The sequence below is a fragment of the Seriola aureovittata genome, chromosome 17, assembly GCF_021018895.1.
Source record: "Seriola aureovittata isolate HTS-2021-v1 ecotype China chromosome 17, ASM2101889v1, whole genome shotgun sequence".
Classification (NCBI taxonomy): Eukaryota; Metazoa; Chordata; class Actinopteri; order Carangiformes; family Carangidae; genus Seriola; species Seriola aureovittata.
Genome location: NC_079380.1, coordinates 3,811,101 through 3,825,779, shown reverse-complemented (window position 1 = coordinate 3,825,779; position 14,679 = coordinate 3,811,101). Strand labels below are relative to the sequence as shown.

The 14,679-nt window shown below is 39.6% G+C and overlaps 1 protein-coding gene across 1 annotated transcript; it reads left to right on the top strand.

The window, feature by feature from the left end:
• The first annotated feature begins 1,903 nt into the window (after positions 1 to 1,903).
• LOC130185762 (nuclear distribution protein nudE homolog 1-B-like) lies at positions 1,904 to 14,642 on the top strand. The gene is made up of 8 exons (XM_056402397.1): positions 1,904 to 2,032; positions 2,942 to 3,095; positions 6,397 to 6,545; positions 7,476 to 7,612; positions 8,560 to 8,826; positions 10,043 to 10,128; positions 11,306 to 11,451; positions 11,643 to 14,642. Exons 1-8 carry the CDS (start codon positions 1,947 to 1,949, stop codon positions 11,689 to 11,691), a joined length of 1,074 nt encoding a protein of 357 aa, XP_056258372.1. The 5' UTR covers positions 1,904 to 1,946; the 3' UTR covers positions 11,692 to 14,642.
• The last annotated feature ends 37 nt before the right edge of the window (positions 14,643 to 14,679 follow it).

Genomic DNA, 14,679 nt, shown 5'->3' with positions numbered 1-14,679 from the left:
CATGAATAAAAATATATTAATTTCTTTGAACATCACTAAAAGTTTTAAGTTTATTTTTAATTAAATTCTTTGCAATAAATTAAAAATGAATAATGTCAGCAATGGCAACATAATTCAGAAATTTTACAGTTTACTTTTATGTTTACATTGCAACATTAACAAACCTGCTTTATATAAAGAAATTGGTATTTTGATGAGTGTAAAACTCAGAAGACTATTTTTTTTACTATTAGTATTTAGTGTTGATAATTGGGTTTTCCCAGGAGTCCCAGAACACAACACAGAAAGAAAAAAAAATGTCATATTTATGGATGTGGATGAGGCCCATTTATGGCAGGAAAGGGGACAAATTTGTTGCTTGGTGTCTCTTTGTAGTTGTTTTGTGTTTTTCTTTGGTCATTTTGTATCTTATCAGAGTAATTTCGAGACTCTTTGTTGTTGCTTTGTGTTTCTCTTTGGTCATTTTTTATTTGCAAGTCATTTCGAGACTTTTTGTTGTTGTTTTGTGTCTAATTGTGGTTGTTTTGTGCCTGTGTGGTCGTCTTGCATCTCTGTAATTGTTTTCCATCTCTTTATGGTTGTTTTGTGTCTCTTTGGAATTGTTTTGCATGTATTTGTGACAACTTTGTGTTTTTATGTGACTCTTTCAAAATAAAACAAAAATCATCTCTCAAGCCACTGGGCCTGTGCCCGGTTGCTCGATCTCTGGATCTCACGATAAAAGCCTTCCAGCCCTCATGCTGCTGATGTTTCCGACACCACCCGAAGGCATCACTCTGGTAATCCATCAAAACGTCTAGACTGTGCAGATTATGCAGATACTCCTCTGACACTGATATCACTCCTCTGATTGGACAATAATCCTGATCCCGCCTATCAACATTTGATTGACAGACAATTGACTAATAACAACAGCGAACACGGCTGTCATCTGACTCGAGATTGGTGAATTGGTCTGGACAATATGAACGGCAACATGTATTGTTCAACGTCTTCTCAAGGCAGCAGCAACTTTGTGGTGTCCAACTCCGGCAAGTCTTTAAACAGTTTTCTTTCACCGTTTCGACCATAAATTTAACCGATAAAGTTTGTCGTTGTTGTATCAGCACATGAAGAGGATTTAGAGAAAGAAAAAATTGGTTAACATTGCGTCGAAAGACGCTAACTGCTGAACGTAAGTTACAGCTGTAGTATATTCATCTGAGCTGGGATTTAAACGGTTAACGCTAAACTCCGTTAGCTGAACCGGCTAATTTATTTGCAATTACAAGCCAAGAAAATTCTTCTAACTTTTTATACGGAGTTGTTAAAGTTTTGTAGTTAATAATCGGAGCTAATGTTTTTAAAAGCAGGTGTTTTTCTTATAAACCGCATGAAGGTACAAGTTCCCCGTTATCTTTGCGTTAGGTTCCCGTTTTTAGTTTAGCTTGTTGTGGCCAGACTCCATTTAAGTCTTGAAACTAATTTACTTCAGGGGTGGCTTGAGTTGCATTTTATTGAATGTGATTAACGTTAAAGATGTTTTATGAATCCTTATGATCTATTCTTCAATTCGGCATAAACTCGATATTCAAAGATATATTATTTATCGTAGGTTGTTAATTATTCTTCTGATTTCCCCGTTATCTTTCCTAACTAAGCTCAATGTTACACGGCGGTGGCAGTAACAACCAAACTCTAGAAACCGAGATTTTATCTGAAACAGATTAGTTATTTGTTGGTTCACTCACCTGCCGAATTGATCTGAAAATCACAATCAATCGTTTGAAATCATGTCCTGTAATAAATAATAATGTTCCATTAATGGGTGTGATGATGACAATAAATTGTCCGTTTTCTAAACGGAATTTCCCTCCACCGGAACTTGTCTAAATGTCTTGTTTTATTGGCACCACAGACGAGTGTTGGTGTGTGGCAGGAGAGTCAGCTCTCCACCTGTCCTGGAGATGGGGGATCCAGAGCCTCCAGAGTTTGGGTCCCTGAAGGAGGAGCTGGAGTACTGGAAGGAGCAGGCTGCCAAGCACCAACAGAGGTGTGTCCCCCCTGTTCATGTTGTTTTTGACAGACGAGAAAATGTTTTAAGTTCTTCTTTTCGTGGTTTCTCGCTTAAAAAATGTAAAAAAGAATTAAAAAAAAAAAAAAAAAATAGTGTTTAACTGTGTACACTTAATAAAGCTGGGGTATATATTTAAATTACATTGTGATATGAGAATACACTTTTTGGTTAATTTGCCTGCAGTGTTGTCCTTGCTTTGAGGACAGTCCAAGTTTTTGTATCGTTTAGATGACCTTATTTCCCATATTTCTGTATGTGTGTTCTTTACCTTCCAGGCACTCAATCAGAAAATGTTTTAATAACCTCCATGAATAAAATATTGAGCCCTTAAAGCCCTGAAAGATGATATTTTTTTAATCCTGTTATATAATTTAACATTTCGTTTGAACAAGTTAACATCTTGTGACAACAAGATAATAAATAGTGGGCATAACATTGAATCTTTCATGATTTCATGGGCTCTGTTGTAAATTCTCAAAAATAATCAATGACTTTTCATTGCTCTCCAGTTCACTTTGTAGAAATGTGAGTCTGTAGGCACTCCTGCAAGAAAAACTATTGTGAACCTTTAGGGTTTTCCTATTAAACACATTTCTGTGATGTTTAGACTTTTGTGTTTAATCCATAATGCCCAGAACTTCTTGTGGTTTGGTGGGAAAATGATAAGGTTAAGTTGTTTGTCCAAATGGGTCTGGTTTAGAACAATTCTTACATAGAACTTAGAACTAGAACTTTCTTCTTAGACCGTGTCTTGTTCTACCCCAGATTTAATTGAGAACTGTGTTCTTTTAAAACCAGACAATTGAAATTCCATCAGACAAACTGAATTACTGTTCAAAATAATGTAACATATGACATTAATTCTTTGTGTATGTGTGTGTTCAGTGCGGAGGAAGCTCAGGAGGAGCTGCAGGAATTTCAGCAGATGAGCCGGGACTACGAGGGGGAGCTGGAGACGGAGCTGAAACAATGTGAGGCGCGAAATCGTGAGCTCCTATCTGCAAACAACCGCCTTCGCATGGAACTGGAAAACTACAAGGTACAGAGGATGTTATCAGTTCTTACATTACTTTTCATACACTATCAAAAATGTTAATATCCCACGTCCCAGCTTTACAAACTAACACCAAGGCACTGAAAACAAAGACACTACCCTTGAAGGTGGTTTAGAAATAATATTCAGAGAAAGTTTAAACTCTACGATGAGGCACTTGAACTGTGGATGGTTGAATAGTTGGTAAATAAAGCAGTGTACTACTAGATGTACTACTCATGTAATATGTCCTCCTGACCCTCCCTGAAGGCTTTGAGAAGCATCTGTAATACAAGTCACTGTCTCAACATGCTTTTGTAGCCTACACTGAAACATAAAGCTGCTGTGTCAGGCTTGTCCAGGGTTGAAAGGTTATTTTGAATAACACTCGACAAACTGAACGCTCACTAAAGTGGATTTGACTGGGGATTTCCATAATAATCAGCTAAAAGCAGTTGCATTTTATGGCTCCTGTTTGCCTGTGGTGAATAGGCTTCATTGGCGCTCTTGTCTGAACACACACACATGCACACTGTCACAGAGGACTGATTCAGGATGGAAACAGGCAGCTGATGCCTCCTGCCTGGTCCGTGTCTGGAGGGGATGGCAGTACTTCCCATAAGACTCATTCCAGTAATGTCACAGTTCACTCGCCCCATTTTCTCTTTGAAGAAAATGTTTATCCTTCTTCTGAGAATATGGATGCATTTTGAAGGACGGTGGCTCAGTAAAAAAAAAACATAAAAACAAAGCTTAAAAGAAATGTACTTAAAACTAAAATATCTAGTGGCGATAGAAGAACTGATCGCTACGTGTTCCACTCCTGGAGCCTTGTTTATTCTCAAGGCAGTGTCAAGGCAGATGTTTTGTAGTAGTTTGTGTGGTATTTAGAAGCACTGAAACCGTTTCCAAACCTATATATGTGTTGTTTGATTATAAAGCAGGTCTAGGTTCTATATTGATACTAATAATAAAGTATCAGAGCCTCAGTCCACAGAGAAATGCACACAGCCTGTATTCAGAATTTAAAACCAGCCCTCAGGACTTCTGGAACTTTGTGAGGTCATAACAAAGCAGTCACCGCTCCAAGCTCCGCCCACCTGGACCCACCATCCAACCTTGCAGGATTTTGTTTCTCTGAGTGTTTACATTTACATTTACTCATTCAGCAGATGCTTTTATCTAAAGTGACTTACAAGTGAAGGATATCGGTAAGCTTCAGTTCAGTAGGAACTTTGGTGTAAGTATTAAGCACTACACCTATTCAATAAATGCAAGGAGATTGTATAAGGAAGTGCAGTAAAAGTACATAGTAAGTGCTAGTTAGACATGTTACGGTTTTCGGAAAGGAGGTGATCACGGAAGAGATGATTTTTCAGGACATTCTTGAAGATAGAGGGATGCCCCTCCTCTGATTTGGAAGCTTGTTCCACCACTGGGGGAATCACAGACCAGAACGGTCTGGACTGAGATTGTCTTGTGTGCAGGGATGGCAACGCCAGATGAAATTCCTTGGAGGAACGCAGGAAAGATTTTCCTGAAATCTGCTATATTTTATTTGATCACTCAGAAAAGACCTGTTGTTACTGGAGCTCCAGAGAGAAGCCTGAGAGAGGAAACTATATTGAGATGAAACACAAATATATCTTCTTATGGATCAACACTTCATATAAAACACAAGAAAAGTGTAAAATATGAGACCTTTTAATACACATTACAAGGCTTCAGTCATAGTATTTACCTCACACTGACAGTGTGCAGCACATATGTACCAGTGTTGTTTGAAAAAGAAGGAAAGTGAAGGAATTCCCTCCTCAGGTTGGTAATTGGGAAAATAAATAAACGGATTCAACGGGAGCTTGGAAGGTTGTCTCCCAATAATGATTATAAAAATAACGACAATGACATTCATGATAATAACACTCATTTGCCAGTTTATTAGGTACACTTAGCTAAAACTAATGTGGTCTAATACAACAGTCCAGCTTTTCTTCATACTGATTTTGATTCAACTGTATGGTCATTTTGGAGGCTACATGTATTTAAATAAAATAAAACACCTTCAAGAAAAGCCTAATTACCTTCATAATGGTAGGATTTATTGCAGGAGTGTCGTGTCAGACTGACCTATTTATGGCTTGGTTTAACTGGCAACTGAGTGTGTAGTAGTATTAACCTCCTAGGACCTGGCGTCCACATATGTGGACCTCACATTTTGGGTTCTCTAGACCACAATACTAACTTTTTCTCAACAAGGGCCTGGTGACCACATATGAGGATATTATACTGCCACTCAGTAATAGAAATTTAAAACTAATGTCCTCATATGTGGACATCATTTTTCTCAGGTCCCAATCAGCCTAAATAGCAAAGAGAAATTAAAAATGCAGGCCATGCAAGAGTTCGGGTCTTAGGAGGTTAATAATAATAATGATGAGTAATAATAATTGTATTGGTGTAGAGGAGCATGTTAGCCAAAGTAAACACAGCCTGGTACTTGAGATCTAACAGCCCCTCAGTGATTCCACAACAGTAGAAGTAAATAGATTTTATATAGTTACTCATTAGTTTTGGCTTCAGGTCTAACGGAGGCCTGTTCTAAAAATTAGAAGAAAAAATACTTAATGTTAAAATTCAGTTCAGATACATGTAAAAAGTGAATGAGAAACTCACAGCTGGAGCTGGCAGGGCCTGTACTCCCTGTCAGAGCAGTGAAAGGGTTTTATCTCAGACAGCATTTATGTCCAGTATGCAGGAACTTCATGGTATTTAGTTCAAACATGCTGTAGCTTGAAACAGCGTTGTGTTGTGTGATAGATGCTCCTGTGAGTCTCAGTGTCTCCTTTAAGCTCAGTACAAAGAATATTTACCACTGTAAGACAAATGTGCAGAGCTCCAGCTTTTGTTAAAAGAAATTGGTATTAATTCCATAGTTTCTGCTTATGACATTGACTCTCTCAAGTATTAATCCTTGTCTTCAGTTCTTGCTCTGTTGTCCTCCACCAGAGGATTTTGTTTCTGTGAAGGAGCGACCAGACATCAAGTCTTTAGAGGAGCTAATATAACAGCTTTCATCAGCTTCTGTTAATCAAAGATCATGTTCTGTGACCTTTGGTTTAACAAATTGTTTTGGGACATTTAGGAGTTATGCTTTGAAGTTGAAATGTATCCTTTTTTTTGGGGGCAGTTTCAGCTCAGTAGCTCAGTATTTACTCAGTGACTTTCTCCCTCCTCTGCTGTCCTCCACACTTCATATTGTGCCTTTTTTTTTTTCCTTCCCCTGACACTGCTGCCGGCCTCCTGCCAGGACAAGTATGAGACGCAGCACTCTGAGGCCTGCCGGCAGATCTCCAGCCTGGAGGGGGACCTGGCTGAGACCACGGCCATCAGAGACCATCTTCACAAATACATCAGAGAACTGGAGCAAGCCAACGATGACCTGGAGAGAACCAAGAGGTCAGAGGTGGTTGAAGGCCACTGAACACATTAGAGAACTTGAAGAAAAACCAGTGATTGTGTAGCTGTACTAAAACAAATTAACTCTCTTATGTACTGAACAAAAACCATGTGGCTTTCACAAGATGAACCAACATTTAGTCATGATTGTAAAACAAAAAAAAAAAAGAGGAATGAGCCGTGATGAAGAGCCTGAACAGATTTTACTGTGTAATTTCTAACTGTGAGGGACACTATCTGCTCCACCATCGTCTGCCTGTTCACAGTACAAGTAGCACAGCCAACAAGACTGCAGACGGTGCTCTGAGAGATAATTATACAATCAAGTGTTTATGAATAAGAGATCAACATGGATCAGTATTTACTGCCATAAATAAAAAATGTGCTCACTGTAGATTCAGATGAGGTAAATAAAGGCTTTTGCCTCGTAACAAGAAAACAGAAACCGTGAGTGTCGGATTAACTAAAGTGTTTTTAAATTTGATGCATTTTGCTGCTCGACCCGACTCCTCAATCTCTTTCCACCATGTGTGGTGGCTTGTGTTTATTTTGAGCCTTTTTTAAATAAGAATTTAATTAGATTAGCTTCATTTTTTTTAAAATGAGCTTTTATTTAGATTTGCCTCTAATTTTCCTTTTTTCAGATAACATTTTATTTAGATTTGCTTCAGTTTTTAATAAAAAGAAAAAAGATTCTATTTAGATTTGTATTTGCGTATTAGCTCAGAAATCCGACAGCTGAACTGCACCTATGAACTTTCCTTCAGCTGCACAATGTGTGTGGAGGCTCAGTTCAGGAGCGGACAGTGAAATGAGCTGCAGCCTTGATAAATCAGGCATTAAACACATGCAGACTGCAGCTCTCATATGTATGAAAATGTCATCCACACATCCACTGATGTTTCCCTTTGTTTGTGTCGTATGTTTCAGGGCGACCATCATGTCACTGGAGGACTTTGAGCAAAGGATGAACCAGGTCATAGAGAGAAATGCCTTCCTAGAGAGCGAGCTGGACGAGAAGGAAAATCTCTTAGAGTCCGTCCAGAGACTGAAGGACGAAGCCAGAGGTAGAGTCTGTGTGATCTATCTGCAGTAACACTGTCCTGCTGTAGAGAAAACTCTCTCACTTGGTACAGATGTAGGTAACCACGTGCCAGCTGCATCCACAGTGATGCAGCCTGTGGCCTTGTATGAGGCGATGTCCTCCTGTGTGGTGTGATTTCTTTTCTGGGGAGGAGATGACGTCTCTGGGTCTGTTGAAGATGAACTGGCCACCTGGGCTTCACTGGGTTGACCCTGCAGAATAAAATAAGACAGTGTAATTAGTAAAATATCAACAACAAAAAAACTTTCATGGCAGCAAAGAAACAAAAATTATTTTCTGCTGGGCAGTGGGGAAAAGGAGAATGATGCAAAGGTAAAAATATGCAATGGTAATGATAATTAGTTAAAACTACATTGAATATAGTTCTATATAAAATAAAATAACAGTACAACAATATACCTGCTTTCTTTGGTTAGATCACTGTATATTTCCTTCCTCCAGTTAAAGCAGGGACTTGGACCTTGGATCCAGTCCTGAAAATTAGGGTTTGTGTAGCGGATATTTTATGTTCAATCAGCTGATTTAATGTTTGGGTTTTGTTTTTTATTTTTTATATTGAAAACAGTCTGATAAACAGGCATATAGTGACCTATTAAAGGCAAAGATGAGTAACCATAGTTTCCAGGGGAAGAATATGATATATATATATATATATATATATATATATATATATATATATATATAATATTTATAAAGTAACTCAGACAAAATAGAAAGAAAATAGAGCGTAGGGAGCTGTTTATGCTCAGTAGATATAAATTAATGTGTCAGAAAAAAGGGAGAAGAAGAGGTAATGTCATTTTATCATCTGAGAGTACGTCTGACGGAATGTTTAGTTTTGTGTCTGACAGCTGATCAGTGTGTGTGTGTGTGTGTGTGTGTGTGTGTGTGTGTGTGTGTGTGTGTTAGACTTGAGGCAGGAACTGGCGGTGCAGCAGAAACAGCAGGTACAGGACAGGAAGCCGTCCCTCAGCAGTGTCGTCAAAGACCCTTCATCATCTTCCTCCTCCTCCTCGGCTGGGCTGCCCACCCCACCTCTCACCCCTCCAGATAAAAGAAACGAGGAGAAAACCACGTCTTCGTCCACTAACCAGCCCATCCCCTCCACCACCACACCGTCCAGACCTCCAGCCCCCGCTGAGTCTCTCACCACCCCGCCCCCCTCCATCAGCAGAGGTCAGTTCATCAGCTGATCAGAAACCAGTTTGTGCTTCATGTGCGTTTGTTACTACACCAGAATAAAATCTTCACACTCACCCTCTGAGCCGTGGACTGGTACTGGTCCTTGATCACTTGCTCTCAGGATGCAAGGACCACCTGTGACTCAGCCAATAAAACTGAATCATAATCATAATAATAATAATAATAATTATAGCTGCAAGCAGGTTCTAACCCCTTTGCACTCAACAAAGAGAAACAGCCCAATTCTAGCTAATTACATAACTTAGTTAAAAGTCCATCATCCATAATCCAAGTCCAAGTGTTTTTTGAGCTGTACTTGTGTGGTAAATTTCAAGTCAGTCAGACCAAAGGTGTGAGGGACGTGGCCTTTTGAAAATTACTTTTTCGAGCCTTAATTCTATCCCTTCAGGGTTAGTAATGATAATAATAATATAGATCTTAATTGAGCATTTTTTTTACAATAGTAACCTTGAACCTGTTGCAGTCTGTGCTGCATTTCTCCTCATTACTCTCTGTCATGCCCCAATAATAATGTACAATATAAAATATAGATCTAAACCTGAGGTAACCAGTCACCATGACCTCTTAGCGTTTAGCAGTACATGAAATTTATTTTTGGCCTCCTGGTATTAGTGAAATACTTCAATCTAAAAACCCAATATAAAACCTACTCATACATAAACATTCACTTCGCCTCTCAGATATGATTTTTCATTTTCTCGTCCTCCATGCGCTCAGATTCAGATGATCTTGAATGTTGAAAGAACATAATTCTGGGACCTTTGTCAACATGACTTTTTTGCCTTTGGATCCCCTGATCTAAAGCAAAGGGAACAAGTCAAAGAGCTGCTGATTGTGCTGCAGATAAACCAGCATCCCTCGAAGTGTCATAAGAAACAACAAACAGTAGAACTGAGCTGCTGTTTGTATTTTTATCTTCCAGTTTTTTTTAAATCCAAACTTAAGGACAGTGAATTTTATGATAGGCTCTAATCAAATAATTTAATGATTTGATATTCATAGAAAAGATGAAGGCACGGGAGTTGCATGTAATCAATTTGTTGTTCGACAGAATTTTTGAGTAATTGTGTAAGTCTCAAACACTCTGGTTTCAGCTTCTTCTCACTGGGGATTTGCAGGTTATAATTTGTTCTCTGTGTTACATCATTGTAACTGAACTCTGGACTCATCAGTGGGTTTGTCTCTGCAGCTGAAAGCCTCTCAGGGACTCCTCTCACCACCTCGGCCAGAATCTCTGCTTTGAACATCGTCGGAGAGCTGCTGAGGAAAGTCGGGGTAAGAACCTCTCTTATGGTTTCTGTTAAGAATGTTTAATGACTGGTAACGAATCAACCTGTTCACCCTCTGTGTTCTTTATCAAATGGTAACTTATCATCATGTGACGCTGCAGGGTGCTTCTGCTTACACTCACTGTGGCTTAGTAAACAGCACACAAACAGCTGCTTCCCCTGAGCTCAAGAATTAACTGATTTTATTTTTTTTTAGAACCAGCATAGAAAGCACAGTCAATAATTATAGAGATTTTTGAGTGTGGACAAACTTGGTCTGTGCCCAGACTGTAGGGAAACATTCACTGATAATGATTTTCAGGGGTTGAAACATCTGCACTTCATCCACTGTCATTGTATTTATATTTCAATACCTATTTCAAACAACATACACCTAATAAACTTAAACCAAATATTCACAAAACAAAAAAAACAAACAATCAAAACCCTCCCATAAACACAGAACCAATTGAACGGACGTGTTAGTGGCTAATGATGTTGATCGTTGGTCGTTTTATCCACCGATTTAATCCAGACAACTGCTGCCAGGAAATACTGCAAAGACATTCATGTTCACCAGAGGATGGAACCCACTTACTCTAATGATCCACTGACTGACTGTTGGTGTCACTAAAGAAAAAGTCACATTTTTGGTATTTGATCAAACATCTCTACAACCACTGGATGGATCGCCATTTTATACAGACATTCATGGTCCTCAGAAGATTTCATGTAGCACCATCATCAGGTCAAAATTTGTCCACTATTTTGGTTTATGACCAAAAACAAATGACTGAAACAGTTACAAGCAGTTCCAGACAGACTGTAACTAGTTTATGTGTAAATGTCTCGAAAGACTGTTTTTCTTGTGTGGAAACTCTTCACATATTGATCTCTCTGCTCACACCAGCCTCACACAAATAATAATAAACTTCTATGATCATTGTATTTGCGTCCTCACAGCTGCTAAAGATTTTAACCTCAAGTTTTATGCATTTACACTTCAATTTTTTCCCCCTTTTTTTTTAGGGGGTCCTGTTCCAGATTAAATTTCTCTCATCATAACAGACACATCGATCTCTGAACATTAAACATAGTGTTGTTGCTGTGGTCGATCAATGATCTGAAGCTGAATATATTTACACAAGAATTTAAATTTTTTTGTCTTTCCTCATCACTCGTAGAACCTGGAGTCCAAACTGGCATCGTGTCGAGACTACGTCAACGAGCAGGCAGCTCATCGCAGAGGTCACGCTGGCGGACAGGGGGCGCCGCCAGGCCAGAACATCTCCTCAGAGACCCATCCTACCAACGGCCTCTGCAACAAGGGGTGAGGTGGTCAGTCCTGCACGGGGCAGCAGGTTTACAATGAGCATCTCTCATGTTGAGACTAGTGAAGTAATATTAATGTTATATAACCAATTTTTGGTTATAGAAGAAGAAGCAGCTCTCTGATTTTTTTTGTGTGTGTGTGTGTGTGTGTGTGTGTGTGTGTGTGTGTGTGTGTGTGTGTTTTCACAGGCTGGTGAAGAGGTTAGACTTCGGAGCGGGACCCAAGCTGCTGCTGTGAAGGCAAAACCATCGTCCTCCTCGATCTTTAATCCTCTGAGCTGCTCGGCCCCTTCCTGTCCATCCGGCCCGGACCTCTTAAACATTTAACGGTACTGTGTTTTGCACATCAGGCAGGTGGTTTCACACCACCTGCCGTCTCTTCAGGACATGGACCGCTCTGATAGGAAGCTGCAGTGATGAAATGGATGGATATGTTAATGTGGATACTCTGGGATTTCTGTGACCAGCTCAGATCTTTTCAGCACTCGCACTTAGCTTGAACTAACTCACTGGACTGGTGCTGCATGTCACCTGTTTGGATTTGACAAGTACTTTGCGCTTTTTTTGTGTCCCTCTGAAGGTGTGTTCAGACTGAATGCAAAGTGAGTTTCACAGACAAACAGAGTTGATGAAAAGACTCAAACAGATGCAGGTTTGCTCTTGGCAAAGAGACAAAGATCCATCCACTCAAACTGAACATGGTTTGTCATCGTAAATCTGTGCTGCTTAGCGCCCCCCCCCCCGTCATGGAGGAAAGAAACATGAGATTTTAATACTCTTGTTTACACGTAGCCACACACACAGACAGGTGACGGATTAAAGGAAAAATCTACATAAAGTATCTCAGTAAGGTGTTGTTCCACCCTGAGCCACCAGAACAGCTTCAGGGTATTTTGGAATTGATTTTCCAACTCTCCGAGCTCTACTGGAGGATGAACACCATTCATCACATATTCCCCTCGTGTGGCGTTTTGATGATGGTGGTGTAGAGCGCTGTCTGACACGTCAGTGTAAAATCTCCCATAGGTGTTCAGCTTGGTTGAGATGTGGTGACTGTGAAGGTCACATAATTCTCACACTAATCAAACCATCAGTGACCCCTCATGCCCTCTGAATGGAGAGACTGTTGGTGGACAGTGGACAAATCTTGTTTATGGGTTTGCTTCATTTTCAAAACGTGAGAGTGGAGCAGGTGATGATGTGCCCTTTTTTTTTTTTTTTCTATGAACACCGCAGCGCTACGATTCAAGAGGCATTCAGTGCACAATGTGACATGCCTCAGTTGGATTTTAATACAAGCCCAAACAGTGTGACCGACAGTAAACCTGTACCATCTTTGTTATCACACAGTCTGAAGGCGTCTTACATGTAAATGGGGTCAGTGAGTCTGATTGTTTCTTTTATTTTCCTCCAGACTTCCTAGCTGAGCTGTAGCATCGCATCGCATCACAACACACACACACACACACACACACACACACACACACACACACACACACACACACACACACACACACACTGGTCCTGTTGTCTGTTCATTGTTAGACTCAGTTTGCTAAAACAAACAAACAAATGAGCTTTTCGTTCAGTCTGAACAACCTTGAGGGCGTTTGAGAAATAAATACTGGAGCGGCACTTTTATCTACGTCAGATGTCGTTTAAATACTTTAAAACTTTTTGTCCATATAATTTATGCTGTTATGCCTCCACAGTCACATTTGTTGAATGAGTTGCTGATGAAACTCCACCAACAACAAAGTGTGAGGAGTCCTTGAGTGACTGAAAAAGAGAATGACAGTCTCTTTTTAAGCTAATGTTTTAGTACAGGAAACATTATAAATCAAATGTTTTTTTTACAGATTAATTAGTTTCCAAACCGTAGGCTGCAGAAGAACGCAGACTCTGAATCTGTGTTGTCACCTAAATTTCTGATTTGAAGTGTGGAGTCTGGATTCACTGCTCGCAGCTTCCGAGGGAAGAAAACTCTAATATGATCTAAGGGAAAAAGACGTGTTGAGCTCACCTGGGATAAGAAAGTAATAAACACCGTGGCTGAATGTGATTGGCCGAGACTAACTGTACCTCTCTGTAAGCCTTAATGTTTTAATGGAACACTGTTTTTATCTCTGTGGCAAACGTTCAGTTGGTTATTTATGGGAATAATGTTGTGTGGAAAACCTTTATTTTGCCTTTCAAAAGAGAAACTGTTGAAAGATTTTCTGAACCTGGTGGTCATCAGTGGTTCTGCATCTTAAAGCTGCCGTATTTAATGTTTTTATAACTGTGTATGGTTCATGTTTTCTTCCATGTGCCTGATGGAAACAGGATTTTTACTACAGATTGTCAACATTTTAGCTTTTTCCCAGTTTGCAGTGAAGTTGTCATTTGGGTTATTTGGCCCCAATCGTGATCCGAGTTTTTTGATATTGAGTATTTTTGGATACTGAGTCCAAACTGATATTTAAATGTACCTAAATTACACAGGTGTTCAGTTCACTCAAGCTACAACCTGAAAATGAGACAAGATGAAGCTTAATTTATCCCAAAAGTAAAATGATGCTCAGTGCACATAGTAAAAACAATTCAAATGTTATCAGGAGAAGATCAACAGCGATGATTAAATTTGTAACCGGCACACTTCACTTCAGAGCTCCGCTTCAGACCGGAGACCCTGCAGAGCTCCGCTTCAGACCGGAGACTCTGCAGAGCTCCGCTTCAGACCGGAGACCCTGCAGAGCTCTGCATCTGTCTTTCCAGGAGTGAAACTGCTAAACTCCTGTTAATGAGGAGATATGAAACTTCAGTGAAGGCTACGTGTGTTTTATGTTAAAAAGAGAAAAGTATGTAATAGATTGACTCATAGTGATATAAAATGTACCTCTGCTGTAGGGTTACTAATGTAGGTTGAATATCTGTAGGTTGTGGTTCAGTTACTTGAGTCTGTGGACAGGACTGACTGACAAGTAGATGCTCAGGTGTAACAGACAGGACCTTCAAAGTAAAGGTCAGTGTGTGGAAACAGGTGGAAAATGGTTGGATATTTTTATTTTTATTTTTTTGCCTTATGTGATCTCAAAGTACTTACTCATATATGAAGTGCTCAGACCTGTTCTGTTGTTTGTTGTTTTTACCTTCAGTGCTGCTTATGATGCTTCTCAAAAAGCAATAAAACTTGAAATGAAAATTAAATGTCACTGATTTTACTTGAAACTGGAAGAAGTGAGAC